Below are 14,781 nucleotides of genomic sequence, written 5' to 3' on the forward strand. Positions count from 1 at the left end.
AGTCAATTGAGTGCTGGAGACAGAACTCATTCCTCAGCTCTTTGCCTTCAAGTTAGTCATTGTTGTATTTGGTCAGCTCCATGCTGACTGCCAGTTTCTGAATGGCCAAACTACTCTTATTTTGCAAGAGCAGATTGTTTATTTTCCTAAGTTCTAATGTGCCCACAAGTCCAAATGGCCAATGAGACCTTATTTATATTTATTCAGCTCCATTGACACTTCAGATTTGGCCAATAGTTAGCCCTACAGTATGAGCCGATTCCTGCAAACAGATGGAGTGTTATAGACGGGTCCTTTTCTGTTGAGGAGTGAATGAGATACATTGACTCACAAGCTTTACTGTTACATAACCTCCACTAAACTCAGAATTCTGGATGCAGGAAGAGGGTTGCTAGCAATCCTTGCCTTGTTATCAAGGCTGGAGGAGGATGAGACTAGGGAGCAAAACAGGGTGTCCTTTCAAGACTTCCTTATTATCCCTCCGGATTCCACCAACATCCATCTGTTATACTTTTCCTCTTTCTATCCTATTGCAACTGGTGATTTTCTTAGGCATATTGTCATTTGCACTATTGGATGCTCTGGTACGTAGTAGAACCTAGTTATTTGCTTCTGTTATGTCCCTTTGTCTGGTTCAAAATAGCAAATAATAGACTGTATCTGAATAACAGTATATTTTCTTTAACTCAGAACGCTGCAGAACTTGTCATTTTCACTCTCTTTTAATGCAAACTTCCTCCTAAAAATCATAATGATGCTTGATTTCAAGGAAAGTGCTGTTGTGTAGTTTATAGATAGCTCAGGAAATTTGCAGGTTTGAAAGAAGAAAGTTGGATTACCCACACAAATACTGTACACACACTTCCAAAAGATGGACATTAGAAAACAGTAGCAAAGACAAGAAACCTACAGGCTTTCTGTTGGGAACTAAATAGCCCTCAGAACCACCCAAAATGGAGCTATCTATATCCAACAGCAAGATCCCTGATTTGGGATTGTTGTGTCCTGCCAGCCTCGGCCACCAGAGGGCGTTCAGAGAAGCACCTCTGATTGGCCCAGGCGCGGCTGCCAGCCGGCGGGAAAAAGACTCTCTTCCCATTGGTTCCCCATCTGACAGCTACACCTATAAATAGCTGTCATATGAGTTCAGTGTTGTTCGTCCCAGTCAGTTAGTTCTGTTAATAAACGAGTTAGCCTTTACAATTCCTGCCTCAGACTTTTCTTACTTCAGGCTATAAAACTGGCGGGATGGTGCAATTTTCTTGCTATCTTCTAACTAGAAATGGTCTAGAACAGTGATGGCTAACCTTTTTTTCATCACGTGCCGAAAGCGCTTGCATACCCATAATGCAATGTATGTGTGATCCGCCCCCTGCATGCGTGGGGTGTGTATGACTCCCCTGTGCCCCCTGCCCCCTGCATGTGTGCATAAACCCTCATGCTCCCCCTGCATATGCATGTGTGACCCCTGCCTGCGCCCCCTCCGCGCATGCACATGTGACCTCCCATGTACCCTACCCTATGCACGCATGCACACACAACTGCACATGTGCCCTGCGCATGCACGTGCATCCGCTGCATGCGTCCCAGCCCCGTGCATGTCTGACAGATGGCTGCGGGAGGTGCTTGTGTATGTGCGGTTGAGCGGAGTGGAGCTGGGACGATGGCTCGCATGGCCACAGAGGGCTCTGCATGCCATAGGTTCACCACCACAGCTCTAGAATAAGTGTATCATGCTTGTTGGAATCTTCCAGAAAGTTTTCTCCAAATTGCCCTAATATCGTTACTACTATTATGATGTTCTATCTGTAAATGTGCTTTTGTGAAAAAAAATAAACTGATTCCTGGCTGAAAAACATTTGGTGTTCTTGGTACGTGGGAAACTTAGATGAGCAGCCTGCATAGTAAAAAGTTAATCTTTGCTATTCTTGATCTGGAAATCTACTGTAGTCCTCTAGTGAACATTAGGCTAATTATGTTGCTAAGCCTTCATATCAATGGATCAGATGTAAATCTCTCTCTAATCAATACAGTTTTTTGTTTGAAAGAAAAATTCAGGGAGGAAGGAGACATGTGATATCAAAATAGAAAATCATTATACAATGCATGGAACAAGTGAGTCAGAGAGCCCGGGCCAATTTAACCATAAATTGGACTTAATCTTAAAAATGATTTATTTATAAAAATTCTAGAGAGAATTGCTTCTTTGTTGGGAGAAAATATTTAACGTTAGTTAGAAAGTTTACCCACTTCTGTCCAACCTCTGTGTGGCAGAGTAGTGATATTGTACTACTTGGGGAAATAGGTTAGTGAAAGCAATACACAGAATTTAAGGTAACAGATTTTTAAAATTCAAATAGCAGCTACTTGTAGGGGAGTTTATAACTGTCAGGGGAATTACAGGTGGGTATGTGGGGGGGGATTTATCTTTTTCAGTTGTAGTGTTATCCTAATGGAAACCATTCCCTATTATTTATATTGGGATGCAAACTGGCTTTGAGAAAAATGGGTCTTTTCAATGCAAATAGCCTCAACTTCTTTGTGAGCGCTATTTAAAAATCAAGTGTTAAGGATGCAGATGAATTTAACATCAAATCCATCATGGAGGAGACAGAGAGAGACCAAATGGGTTGACTTAAAATGTGATTTATCCATCATTAAATGAATTAAAATGAAAGAGTCTTCTGCATGTAGTATGAAACATTATCTTACATATGCTGGCACAGGTTTTTGTTGGAATATTTAATATTTTGGATTGTATTTTAAACTGAAATAAAAGCTGCAGTTGCAATTCTTCATATGGATAAAAGGATATAACACTTGACTAAATAGGGGTTAACTATTAAGGAATGTCTCCCATGGTTACTTTAATAAAAGCCCTTTAAGTGGTCAATTTAGAAGACTGCATTTTCCACCAGCTTGTTCTTTTAACATTGCTATCTCCCCAGCAATTTCATTCCCCATTCTGATATTTTTGCTGTTGCATTTACATCTGCTGCACCCATATGCACATTAGTTGGCCTCTTGGGCCTCTTATTAACTATAATTTTTGCTTCAAATCCTTGTCTTGCAGTTTTGGTTGAAGACGGTATCCAGGGAACCCATTTCTCTCTCTGGGAGATGCCTGCTGGTTGTTGCTAAGGTTGCTTCCACAGTAACATGTGCATCTTGTTTACACCTTCATCGGAAGAAGTTGAACTTGGCTAGTTGCAGTAGTATCACCTACGGAGCAAGAAAAGGAAGTGCTGGATCTGCAGTCTTACAATCTGGCACTAGATCCTTTTTCCTCCCTGAGGAATTGTGTCTGATACCCTACCAAACACTGGACTGCATTTCATGTGGACCTCCAAAAGTTTCATTGCCTGCTCTTAGTACAGGAAAGAGATCTAGAGGTGAAAAGGAGCACACAACTTTTTCTGGCCTGTTTCCTCACTGAACCCACTCCCTTGTGGTCAAGATGACAAATAACTCTGCAGATCATCATCCTGGGAACTCTGTGGCAGAAGGCAGCTATGAAGGGGACTTTGGCTGCTCCGTTATGGACTTACGGAATCTTATGGAGCTTCGCAGTGCGGAGGCAGTGACGCGAATAAATGATACCTATGGGGGAGTGCATAATATTTGCAAGAGATTGAAGACTTCACCAATCGAAGGTAAGGAGGTAATTACCTTGGTGGGAAAACAAGTTAAGTCTTCCATGGATTCTAAAGATTTGGTTGCATCTCTCCCCTCCCCTCCATGCAAGAATTTGTCATAAAGTTACTTTCATATTGTTTTCAAATGATTGATAAACAAGGACTACCTGTAGCTCACAATGAAGAAATGTTGAATGAGCAGAGAGCAACCATAGGCCAGAATAGCTTTTGGGGGGGATTTCTATTTTTCTAAAAATGAACAGGAAATTCCAGAACTTCTGTACTCCATAGTAAGATTCTTTTCTTTGGTGGTGGTTGTTATTATTTTTGGCCAAACACAAAAGTTAGAGTGGAAAAATTCCAAAACTATAAAAGTTTGTTGGGAAACTTTTTTTAAGTGTTATTCATGTTTTGATTCTGGCTTTTAATGTGGTGTTTTTACTGCTTTAAATTATTTATAGTGTTTATGGAAATTAAAAGAAACAGAGGAAATAGGATGAATAAATTTTTAAAAAGAGTTGGGCAGAGTAGTGGTTAATTTTTTGGTTGTTATCTAATCGAACAGAGATTAGAAGAAGAATACCTATTTCCTTCATGAATAAATCACCACATATTAAAACACTGAATTACAGGGTATATAGCCCTCCAAGGAAAACTGTAGGTACTTCTGTGTAAAAATTCCCAGCTGTCCCTGCTCTACTTTAGAAGCAGAACAGGAAGTTTGTAAGTAAGAACTTTATTGTGTCTAAGTCTTCCTTCAAAGAAATCCATCTGTGGGCATTTCTGGGACATAAAAATGTAATAAATGTTTTTTTCCTCTTAAATATATTATGGTAGAGATGGGTATGTCTACTTTAATTATGCTAATTTTTATCTTCTAAGGATCCCCAATGTGAAACTGACTTCCATAGATAGTATAGAAATCAAGCTGAAATTATTGATTTGAACAGCAATTCATTTCCTGAAAGAGTAAGCATACTTCAAAAATGAAACAAAGTAATTCAGCCACAGAAATTATAACTTCTTAAAGAAGTTTTCTGAATATTTATATTGTTGTTGTATATGTATGTGTGTGTGTGTTAAGTGTGTAATGTAATTAAATTGTAAAGCAAATTGTGAAAAATGATGGGTGTTTTTGATAATGGTGTTTTGCTGTGCAGCTTTAAAACTAGTTGTAGACCAAAAGCAGTAATAAATAGCATGAAAGTCCCGTCAGTTCTATAGCCATTTAATTGTGAATTCTTTGCATACTTTTTTAGCAATAACAGCCCTAGAGAGATGTCTCCCCTCAGTGACCTAAGTTACACAAAACCAAATAGAAATAAGAGACACATAACCTAGATGGGATACAAAGCCTTATCGCTGCTTTCCTTTCTAGATTTGAAATCTTGTTTGTAAAAGTGCAATGTCAAGGGTTTTAGTTTTCTTTTCAGCCTCAGCCTTGTAAATGAGGAAAGGCACTTTTAACAAGTATGTGATACACTGAAATCTCATTTTAATGGAGTAATTCGGGGTGGTGTGTCTTACTTCAGAAAGTCTATTGCAGGAATGTCCATAGCACAAATAATGACACAGATACAGATTGTATCATTTATGACATTTGCATCAATGCATGTCATTTGCATTGAACTGAAATCAAACAAACTAAGTTTTGTATGTAAAAACTGTAAATAGCCACACTGAATCCACAGATTACAGGTGTAATTAAGATAAAGCTTGGTAGAACTAATTTTCTAGTATTCAAAGGGTTCAAAATAAGATTTTGGATTATTCAGAATTTCTCACCAAATTACAATTTATTGGATGAGAAAGTATGATCTGCCTCTGTTTTTCTAGATCATTAACTCATTCAGAATTTTTTAACATTACTTGATTAAAAGGGAGGAATCTAATTGCAATTGACCTATGTTTTAAGGGGGAGGGGGAATGAAAGAATGATTGGATGAATGAAAATTTGTCCTTCGATTAGAATGATGAGGTGTTCTTTGGAGAAAAGGCATTAGTGCTATAAAGAAAATGAGCCAGATCCAGTCATATAAGGCATAGCCAGTGTGGAATGGCAATTGCATTAGTAACGGTGAGACACCAACTTCTGCCCTTTTCTCTGTGTGCAATTTGACAACTTGCAGGTTATTATTAGCTCTCTTGTTTTGTAGTGTAAGCAGCAGATTAGCATATTTCACAGCTGCAATTGGGAACAGGAAGTGGCAAGAGAAAGACAATCCTAAGGTGTAATTAGAGAAGGAGGGCTGTCCTGGTGGAAATGCCAAATCTGGATCACTGAAGCATGTGTTTCCTATGCCAAGTGTTGAGCATATACATCTGGGGGTAGACCACTGGTTGGGCTATGGTCCAGCCTGGCTGTCTCATCAAGCCTGACTCACCCTTATTTTCCTCTCCATACTGCTTTCAGAGATGCCCCTTTTCACCGTCAGAACCACGTGGCACTCAGGACTAATGCAAGTGGTCAGGCAGTAACCCCCTGGGAGTGGAGAATAGATTGGAAAACTGCTAGATGAAGTACTCATTGCTAAACAGGGTTTGAATAACGATCAGGCCTTCTTGGTAACTTGGCATTCTTTCTCCTATCCCATGAAAAATTGTCACAGAGCTGCCACTGTGCTGATGGGTCTCTTCTATAGCGATTCAAGAGAATTAATTTTGGGCTGTCCTCAGATGCAATTTTATGTACCAGTCGTTTGAAGAATGTGGATGCTGAGCTGTATTGGTCCTCAAATTGGTATAAATCATGACCTAACAGGTGCATGAAATTGAGATCATATCACTCCAAAATATTTAAAATCCATCTGGATTGTTTAGTTGCCTTTCAGGCTTTGTGCATGTTATTCATCAATTTAAGCCTTTCAAATGGTTTTAGGGTTGTTTTCTAATAAACACATTTATGAGAACATCCCCTCTACCTAACAAAATCACACTTGTTGACCAAAAGAACACCTTTCTGCATCCTTCCCACTGTGTTTCCTTTCTAGAAAGGATTCACCTTGATTTTTGATGCTAATGGTCTCCTCCATCCAAAGGAGTTAAGATACATATTTTCAATTTGGCCTTTTAAAACTTAGTAAATCTGAAATTCTCCCTTAACAGTAATATAATTTAATATGCTTTTATTATTTATATCTTTTAGTTTTATGGTATACCAACAGGAATGGTACTTGTCAAAAAGCTGTAAACAAATAGTAAATGGGTGAGAATTTAATATTGCAATTAACAATAGTGCCTTTATTAATTTAGTAATAAAATAATTTATATAAAAGCATAGGTTTAGCATGTTAGCAGTGTATGTTTAATTTAGTAATGAAATAATTTATATAAAAGCATAGGTTTAGCATGTTAGCAGTGTATGTTTAATTGTAAATGTGCTATTTCTTGGATGAGAAGATACAGGTTTTGGAGAAAATGGATTGATAGTTAAAACAGATATCCTCTCTCCCCCAAAAAAATTTTTCCTCTTAAAAGAACAATAAAAGCAAAGTTTCCTAATGGATTAAAAGTTGATTCACTGCAGAAATTTGTTTTCAATATTTGAATAATGACATATGATATATGAGCCAAAGTTCATATATCTTATTTCTGTCCTTATAGATAATGAGTTCTGCTCCATTATCATACCTACATATTTATGGTCATGGCAAAACAAAACACCTTTGTCTGTAGTCAAAGAAGAGTCTGCAACTCTTCAGACTTCTTTGTATCTGGGATGGGCTAAAATTAGTTAAACTACTAAATGGGCCTTAGTTTGGGCAACTTGTAATCTCATTGCTATAACAGCTTTTGTTTTTATAGTTCTTTGATAATTTCAAAAGAAAGAGAGTCAGACTTCAGGAAAGTCTTTTCTCTAACAGACTGATGTGTGGGGAAAAAATAAAGCAAAAAAGGGTCAAAACGAAGGGAGAAAGAAGAAGAGCGCAGGAAAAGGAAAAAAATGATACCCCCATTCATTTTTGGTCTTTGCTCAACTACTGTTTGTTTTCATCTGCCATTGGCATATAATATAGTCTCCAGCAGGTTATTCCTGCAGAATGCAATCCCCAACCTTTAAGTTGAAAAGCAACTGACCCTTGTCTTTTGGAAAAGCCAGAATCCCTAGATACCTTGCTTTTTATTTGATTTTTTATTTGATTTTTCTAAGGCAACCCGCCAGGCATTTTAGAAGTGGAGATAAAAGATAATATGTTCAGTCATTATTCCTTTTTTGTTTTGTTTTTTTCAAAAAGCGATCCAATTCCCAGTTTTCAATGTTTTGGTTTATGAAAGAAATCATACCTATAATTTACTTGAGTGTGTTTATTCTAACTGGAGCTTACTTGTATTATTTTAGGTATTTTTAGTAGAAAGTGAATGCTACTGCTGTAGGTTTTTGTGTACTGTATGCCCTAAAAAAGCAGCTAGCACAGGGAATTAATGATCTTTCTAAACTTGGTATCTTATTTAAAAATATTTTAAATGATTCTGCCAATTCTTGCACTTAAAGGCCATCATTATTATCCCAATATCACTGGAAGTGGTGGTGTGGCTGAGAAGGGGTGTTATGCCTACATGCACCACACTTGAATATGCTTTTTCCTGGGGAAAGAAAGAAACCATAATAGATCAGAGCACTCCAGATGTTCCTTAACACTCATAATCCCTAGCCAGTATGATTTAGCATTATGGAGGTTATAGTCCAGCAGTATTTCAATAATACATCAAGACTTGCTGTGTGGTCCAGTGTACTCTGCTTCACTGGGGTTTATGGTTTGTGAAGTTCAGTTGACAGAGCAGCCATTTACGGCTTCTCACAGCTGTGCCTCTTCCCTGACATGTACTTCATCTCCAGTGCTGTGAATAAGCACTAAATCAGCCGTGGGGACATTGCTGTCTGGATAGAGCTCTCGAGATTAGCTATCTTGTGTACCAAATGGGAGACTTGGATGCTGCTCGGATGAATTGTATGGGAAGCCCAGAAACTTTCCTGTGAGTAATGAGGAAATTATTGAGTGCATTTTGCTGATTCAAACTGTCTGCGGAGATTTTCTGTCTTCCACTATTAAAATATAAGAGTTCTCTGTGGACAATTTACACTGCTGAATCCCAGCCAAGCAGTCTCTATTGCCAGGAATGCGAGTGTCCAGTTCTTACCTATTCCAGTTTTTATTTTCTTGTCTTCTTCTACTTAGCATTTAGCCGACTATAACCTTAAACAGAAGTAAAGCCTTCAGCCTTTTAAGTTGCCAAATTCCTGAGGCTGGATTTTTTATGCCTCAGATTTCTCCAAAGGGAAGGACCCGGGGAAGCTGAAATGTTTAGGCAGTCAGCTCTTGAAGTTTACATATACAGCAAATGATCCAATAAATGCGTTTGCTTGCCCAGTGCCCTTTTCAAGAGAGAGGTGGGGGATGAGAGAAGCTGTCAGAAGCTCAGAAATATTCTCCAGTAAATGAATAGAATGAATGGAGCTTCTGAAATACCACATAAGGTAGCCTAGTGAACCAAATGACACCCAAGAGTGTGGAATTTCTCATTTTGTTCAAAGTTAACTTTTCTTTCCATTGGCTTTAGTTTATTGCTGAACATGGTTGCCTCTCTGTATCATCACATTGTTCTGTTCCATTAAAAAACTCCTCTTGTCTCAAGATAGGTTGATCTTTTTTTCATCTCCTTTGGGTGAAGCTAGTGTGAGCAAATAAAGCCATGATTCACCCGCTGGCAGTAATAGCTACTCTTCTTCCACTCCCCCGTTGCTTTATTGACCCCATTTCTATCTACTCCTATAACTCCATGCTGAGGAAGGCCCATCTATCAAATGTCAGCTTACCTTTTACCTATTAGCAATACGGGATAATTTCTTATTGCAGAGGTGCTAATTCTTTTAAAAGAGGTTAGGATTGTATCTGAAGGCCAGCCTAACCCTCACTGAATATCCTAGCCCCTAACTAGAATGCTATTTACTACCAGGCTTGACTAAACGTGTGTGAAAATTCAGTCTGGAGATCGGGAGTTACATGAGTTGATTGCTCAGTTATGGGAGAGAAAATCTTCTATATATCAAAAGCTTTCACTTTCAAGCACAGTATATGTGCAAGAATAGGAGCAAATTCAGTCACGTACTGCCTTCATCCACAGCTGGAAATTATATAGAACTCTGGTATTCCTGAAAATTGCATTATTTGCACTTTCTGATTTTCAGCAGGGATCTAGAGGAAATAGATGATTAAGCCTCTGATACTCAACCCCTCTGGAAACGGGCGGAAATTGTCAAAATTTTAACCCTTGTCAACTCTAGTGGCATTATATTTCCTGGGTTCCTTAGCCACAAACATGCTATTGCCAATAGTAAAAATACTAAATTTCCTACTGACATCCTGTATTATGGATGTACCATCTGGTTTGGTTGACAGTCAAATGCAGATCTTCTGGAATATGTGTAGGGGGGGAACTATCTTGTCCAGTGTAAAAATATGTTTTTAAATTCTACAGGTTGATCCCCCTTCTCTCCATCTTTTTCATTTTACTCAAATTTAAAACCAGAAAGTTATTTTAACTTACTTATTGAGAAATGATAGTAACTAAAGCTCTGAATCACTTTTTGTTGCGTTTCAACCGGCCTCCCTGGGCCGCAAAGTTTCTGCTCAGACCATCGGTCGCTGGCTACGGGCCTGTATCACCTCGGCCCATGTTCTTCAATCTATTCCGATGCCACGCCATATCACCACACATTCTACAAGAAGCGCTGCCACTACGGTGGCCTGGGCTACCCAGGCACCGAGAGAGGAGATTTGCAAGGCTGCAACGTGGACTTCCTTGTCTCCCTTTGTTCGAAACTACAGACTGGACAAATTTGCTTCTGCGGAGGGGGCATTTGGGAGGCGAGTTCTCCAGGGCATTCATACCAGCGGAAAGACCCTGGACGCTTCCGCTTCCCGCCCTAGTGACACTTAGCTTGGGTATGTCCCATGCTTGGACTCTCCACAGCAGCACCCAGGAAAATGACCATTGGCTTACCTGAAGGGTCCTTTTCTGCGAGCTGCGAAGGAGAGTCCAACCCCGCCCTGGGGTCTGCTCCGCCAGTTGTTCTATGGTTCTGTGGAACTTATGGATACTTGTTATAACTTTCGTTGACCTTGTTCCTGAACTTCTCAGCGCACATTGTCCACGCCTTCATTGAAGAAAATCTGAAGATTAGTCGGCACCAGAGGCATGGCTTAAAGTTTCAATTCAGTCCTGGGCAGATTGGCTGTATTTAACCCATGCTTGGACTCTCCTTTGCAGCACCCAGAAAAGGACCCTTCAGGTAAGCCAATGGTCATTCTCCCCTTTGTGTTGGTTTCTGCTTGTTTCTACAACCAGATAGGTAGACTACAAGCAACTGCACTCTAGATAACATAAACCATTATAAAAATAATGAATAAAAAATGAAAGTCAGTGCTTCTGAAGTCTTCAGGGACAAGCATGGGTACATCTGCTTCATAGTCACCATAATGAAAGTTATAGTGATTAGCAAAGCTAGCCTCACCATAGGCTGCGCTTCCTGCCAGCGTTTGGCATACTGGCTAGGAATTATACTAGTCCAATACATTTAGAAGGTGTCTGTTTGGGATGGTGGTGGTATTTTTGCATTGCTTGGCTCCTAACCATCGTCAGTGTACATGCAGATGCTCCCTTGATGAATTCCAAGATTCATGAAACACCTGAGTCTTTAAAGCCTTTTTTATTTATTTTAAAAATGAATGGACAATTAGTATGCTGTAAAAACTTAAAGGATGTACGTGCTGTGTATTTACTCTGAAGTCATTCTTGGGGGGAGGGGGGAGAGAGGATAGGAACTACAGTCCAGTGGTTTGGCTGGATCTTTGTCTCACTATTCAGACAAAAGACAGAAGGAAACTGACATTGATAATGTCATTCTGCACACTGGATAATGTATATGGAGATTCTCAGTCATTCAGGTTTTAAGACATTTGGCTTGTTTATCAAACATAATGCACCAGATAGGAGCTGAAGAAGCTTCTTGAATGAGAAGCAAAATATCTTCAAAGGAAAACAAGAAAGTCCAGTTGCCTCTTCAAAAAGCCACTTTGGGACTTACACTGGATAATTAACTGGCATAGAGAACAGCCAGCATTGTGGGTCTGAGAGAAATGTGTGCGTGTGAGAAAGAGAGGCAAAGGGAGAGAGAGAACCTCTAGCATACATTTATATTAAATACTTTTAGAACCCAGGGGGATAATTATTGCTCTTTTGTGCCTCACAGACTTACAGGTGTTTTCTGTATTTCTGTTTTTATTTCATGAGATAAACATTCACCAAGTTATCTTTGTGAAGAAACTTTTATTGGATACAAGCAAAAGGTTATGAGCAGACAGTGGTAGAACCTGTTTCTGTATCATAGCAGCAAAATGCATATAGATTACCTCCAGTGGGAATTCTCCTCCCTCCCCATTCTCACATAAGAAGTCATGTTATTGAGCTAAATCATCATTCTACAATCTTGGTATTAGGTAGTATAATAAGAATGTTCAATTCCCAAATTTATCAGCAGTGGCATATTAGCTAGGGAATTCTGGGAGTTGAAATCTGGAAGGCTTACAGATTTAGAAAAGCTATGTTGAGTAGCTTAAATAGGAGCATACAAGTTTGTAAACTCCCAAAGATTTGAATCCTAAACTGCATGTTCAATACCATTGAATTGAGAGTGCTTTAAAATAGAAAGAAGACAATCTTCCTGTAGGGTTTGCAAATGCTATTCCAAGGTTATTTGTTACAGTTATACAAAACTACTTGATTATTCTTGCTGAGAAGGGAATTAAAGCAAAAGAGGAAAGATTGGCCCTATAAAGTCTTTTTGCAATATGACTTGATATATCCGTTAAAGTAAATGGAGAGAAAAGGAGTTTTGAGAGGCTATATGACTTCACTGAACATGTTTCAACCTATTAGAAAAAGGAGGGAATGACAAGGTAAGACTGGGCTTGCCATGCTTATGTTTATATAAATATAGCCCCAGAGAAGTTTACAAACAAATCTTTCATTCCAAATAGTATGATGTTCCATCCTCTTTCCTCATCTGCTTCCAATCATCCTTGTTTTCCTGATGGTGCTAGATTTATTATTTTCCAATAAGAAAAAGAAAGTACAAATAATAAGTAACCCCTGAAGTGATTCGTATTAATAACATATAAGCTTAGGGACATGGAGAGTGGAAGCAAAGAAATGATTCCTCTGTCAGAAAATGCCTTCAAGAGAACAGAAGAGTAACGCTCTTCTGTTCAAGTCTAGCATTTTTAGTCAAGTCCGGCATTCTGTTTCCATGGTAGCCAATCAGATGTCCATAAGAAGCTCACAGGAAGACAGAAGTGCAATAGCACTTTCCCATACATGCTTCCATAATTACTATTGCCTCTGGTGCTGAGACAATACATAGGCATCATAATAGCCATAAGCAAAGTTGTATAATCTTTTTTGGGGGGGGAGGGAAGAGTTAGAGGCTTCCTAAACCATGTGTTAGACTATTCCATAGTTTCATGCTTTAGGAAAGCATTTACCTTCTTTGAAGATTGCTACTCTGCCTCAGGGCCCTGGCAATGTCTTCTGATGGTTTAGTATCATAGTAAGTCTTTTTTGTAAATTCAGCATCTTTGTGCCTGCTTCACCCTTAGAATCCCGAAACACTGGGAAACATTAATTTTTTCCTTAAAAGAGCTTGCTTTGGGTTAAAAGCAAAAATGCATTTTTCTCTGTGTATGTATGTGTGTGTGTTGAGGCCAGCAGTTTTTAGTAACTCAAGAAGGTTCTTCCTTCTCTTGCCTCTTCATGCATTGTGAGTGGGCGGGAATGTGGCTCTCTGAGGAAAGTTTGACAAGTCTCCTGAATTTGTGTGGCTGCTAGGAATTCAGAGGCGCATTCCATCTATCACAGAAACTGACATGCAGGTGGTTACCCATGCAGAACGACTATTCTGATCTTTTTTCTGCCAAGGTTTTTGTTTTCTTATCCCTGGACGAATCCCTATACTATCTTGAGAAATATCAGTTCTGCCCAGAGGTATCTGCGTATTCATTAAAATTAGTTTGCTTGGTCTTCATAAATAAAAGCCACAGTGGTATATAACAATTAGTTTGTTGAGCTAGGATCATGGAAATTTAAAACTTAGTCTATCATACAAAGTTGTTGGACAGATGAATTACTGAGCTCATCATCCTGAAGAAGACTAAAATCTTTTTGTTTTTAGATTTTTGGGGTGGCAATAAAATACTAAAGAAAAAAATATGGAATGTTATTTCTGAAGAAAACTCAGAACAAACCAGTTCTTTGAAACTGTCATTTCATTGTAGTGAAATTACTTCAAATGTTGGGTTGATTATAAAAAATTATAGTGAAATCCTGATATCTAACCTCAAATCCCATCCTACCTTTACTTTTTGTTTGTGCATCATATAGGAAATGGTTTGATTTTGATGACATTCTATTAGGAAAACCAAAGAGAAAAAAATTCCTGCGTGAAATGCTTTCAGCAGTAAGTCAAAGGACAGTATGAAAACCAGTATTGTATGGAACTTTTAGTAATGTTTATTTCTAAAATGTTTCAGAGATTAAAAGAGTAGTGAATAGTTTGGAAGAAGTATTTTTAGACTTCCTAAAGTTCCCAGTGACAAACTCTTTTAGACCTTTCAGGTGTCTATTCCCTGCCATTTTTTCCAATCCAGTCTGACAGTAAAACAAAATCTTCAGGCGTGTTATATGTGCTAACATTACATGCTTTGAATTTAGCAAAATAAAGCACTCAAAACAGATGTTTTCTTTGTAATATTTAGGTTTTACCTAACAGCCTCTATAGCACTGCGATTCTGACTCATCCCTAAAGAAGAAGAAGCAACATAGCTCTGCCAGCTGCTTTCAGTCTACTGCTGCAATATTCTTCCAACCCATTCTCAATCTGGTTATATAAATGTAGCAAAATAAATTAAATAATTGCGAGTTTTGAATGTATGTTAACTTACTATATATATAGCACATAAATGCAGATTGTCAAGTTTCAAAAATTTATAGGTTGGTGGTAAGTGTTCATAATATTGCTTGACCAAATAAGGTGATGAAATTTGAAGAGGGACAGGAGTTGTTTTTACCCTTTGGCTGTTCCCATTCTTTC

The 14,781-nt window shown here is 38.5% G+C and overlaps 1 protein-coding gene across 8 annotated transcripts in view; it reads left to right on the top strand.

Moving 5' to 3' along the window:
• ATP2B4 (ATPase plasma membrane Ca2+ transporting 4) overlaps positions 1–14,781 on the top strand; it is a 180,175-nt gene that overhangs the window by 89,424 nt on the left and 75,970 nt on the right. For all 8 annotated transcript variants that reach the window (XM_081948026.1, XM_081948030.1, XM_081948023.1 and 5 more), the window contains exon 2: positions 3,074–3,653. In XM_081948026.1, the coding sequence (XP_081804152.1) occupies positions 3,458–3,653 (196 nt within the window). In that variant the 5' untranslated portion in view covers positions 3,074–3,457. The remainder of the gene's footprint in view (positions 1–3,073; positions 3,654–14,781) is intronic.

Source organism: Natrix helvetica (genome assembly GCF_964273705.1).
Source record: "Natrix helvetica genome assembly, chromosome: 3".
In the NCBI taxonomy this organism is placed as follows: Eukaryota; Metazoa; Chordata; class Lepidosauria; order Squamata; family Natricidae; genus Natrix; species Natrix helvetica.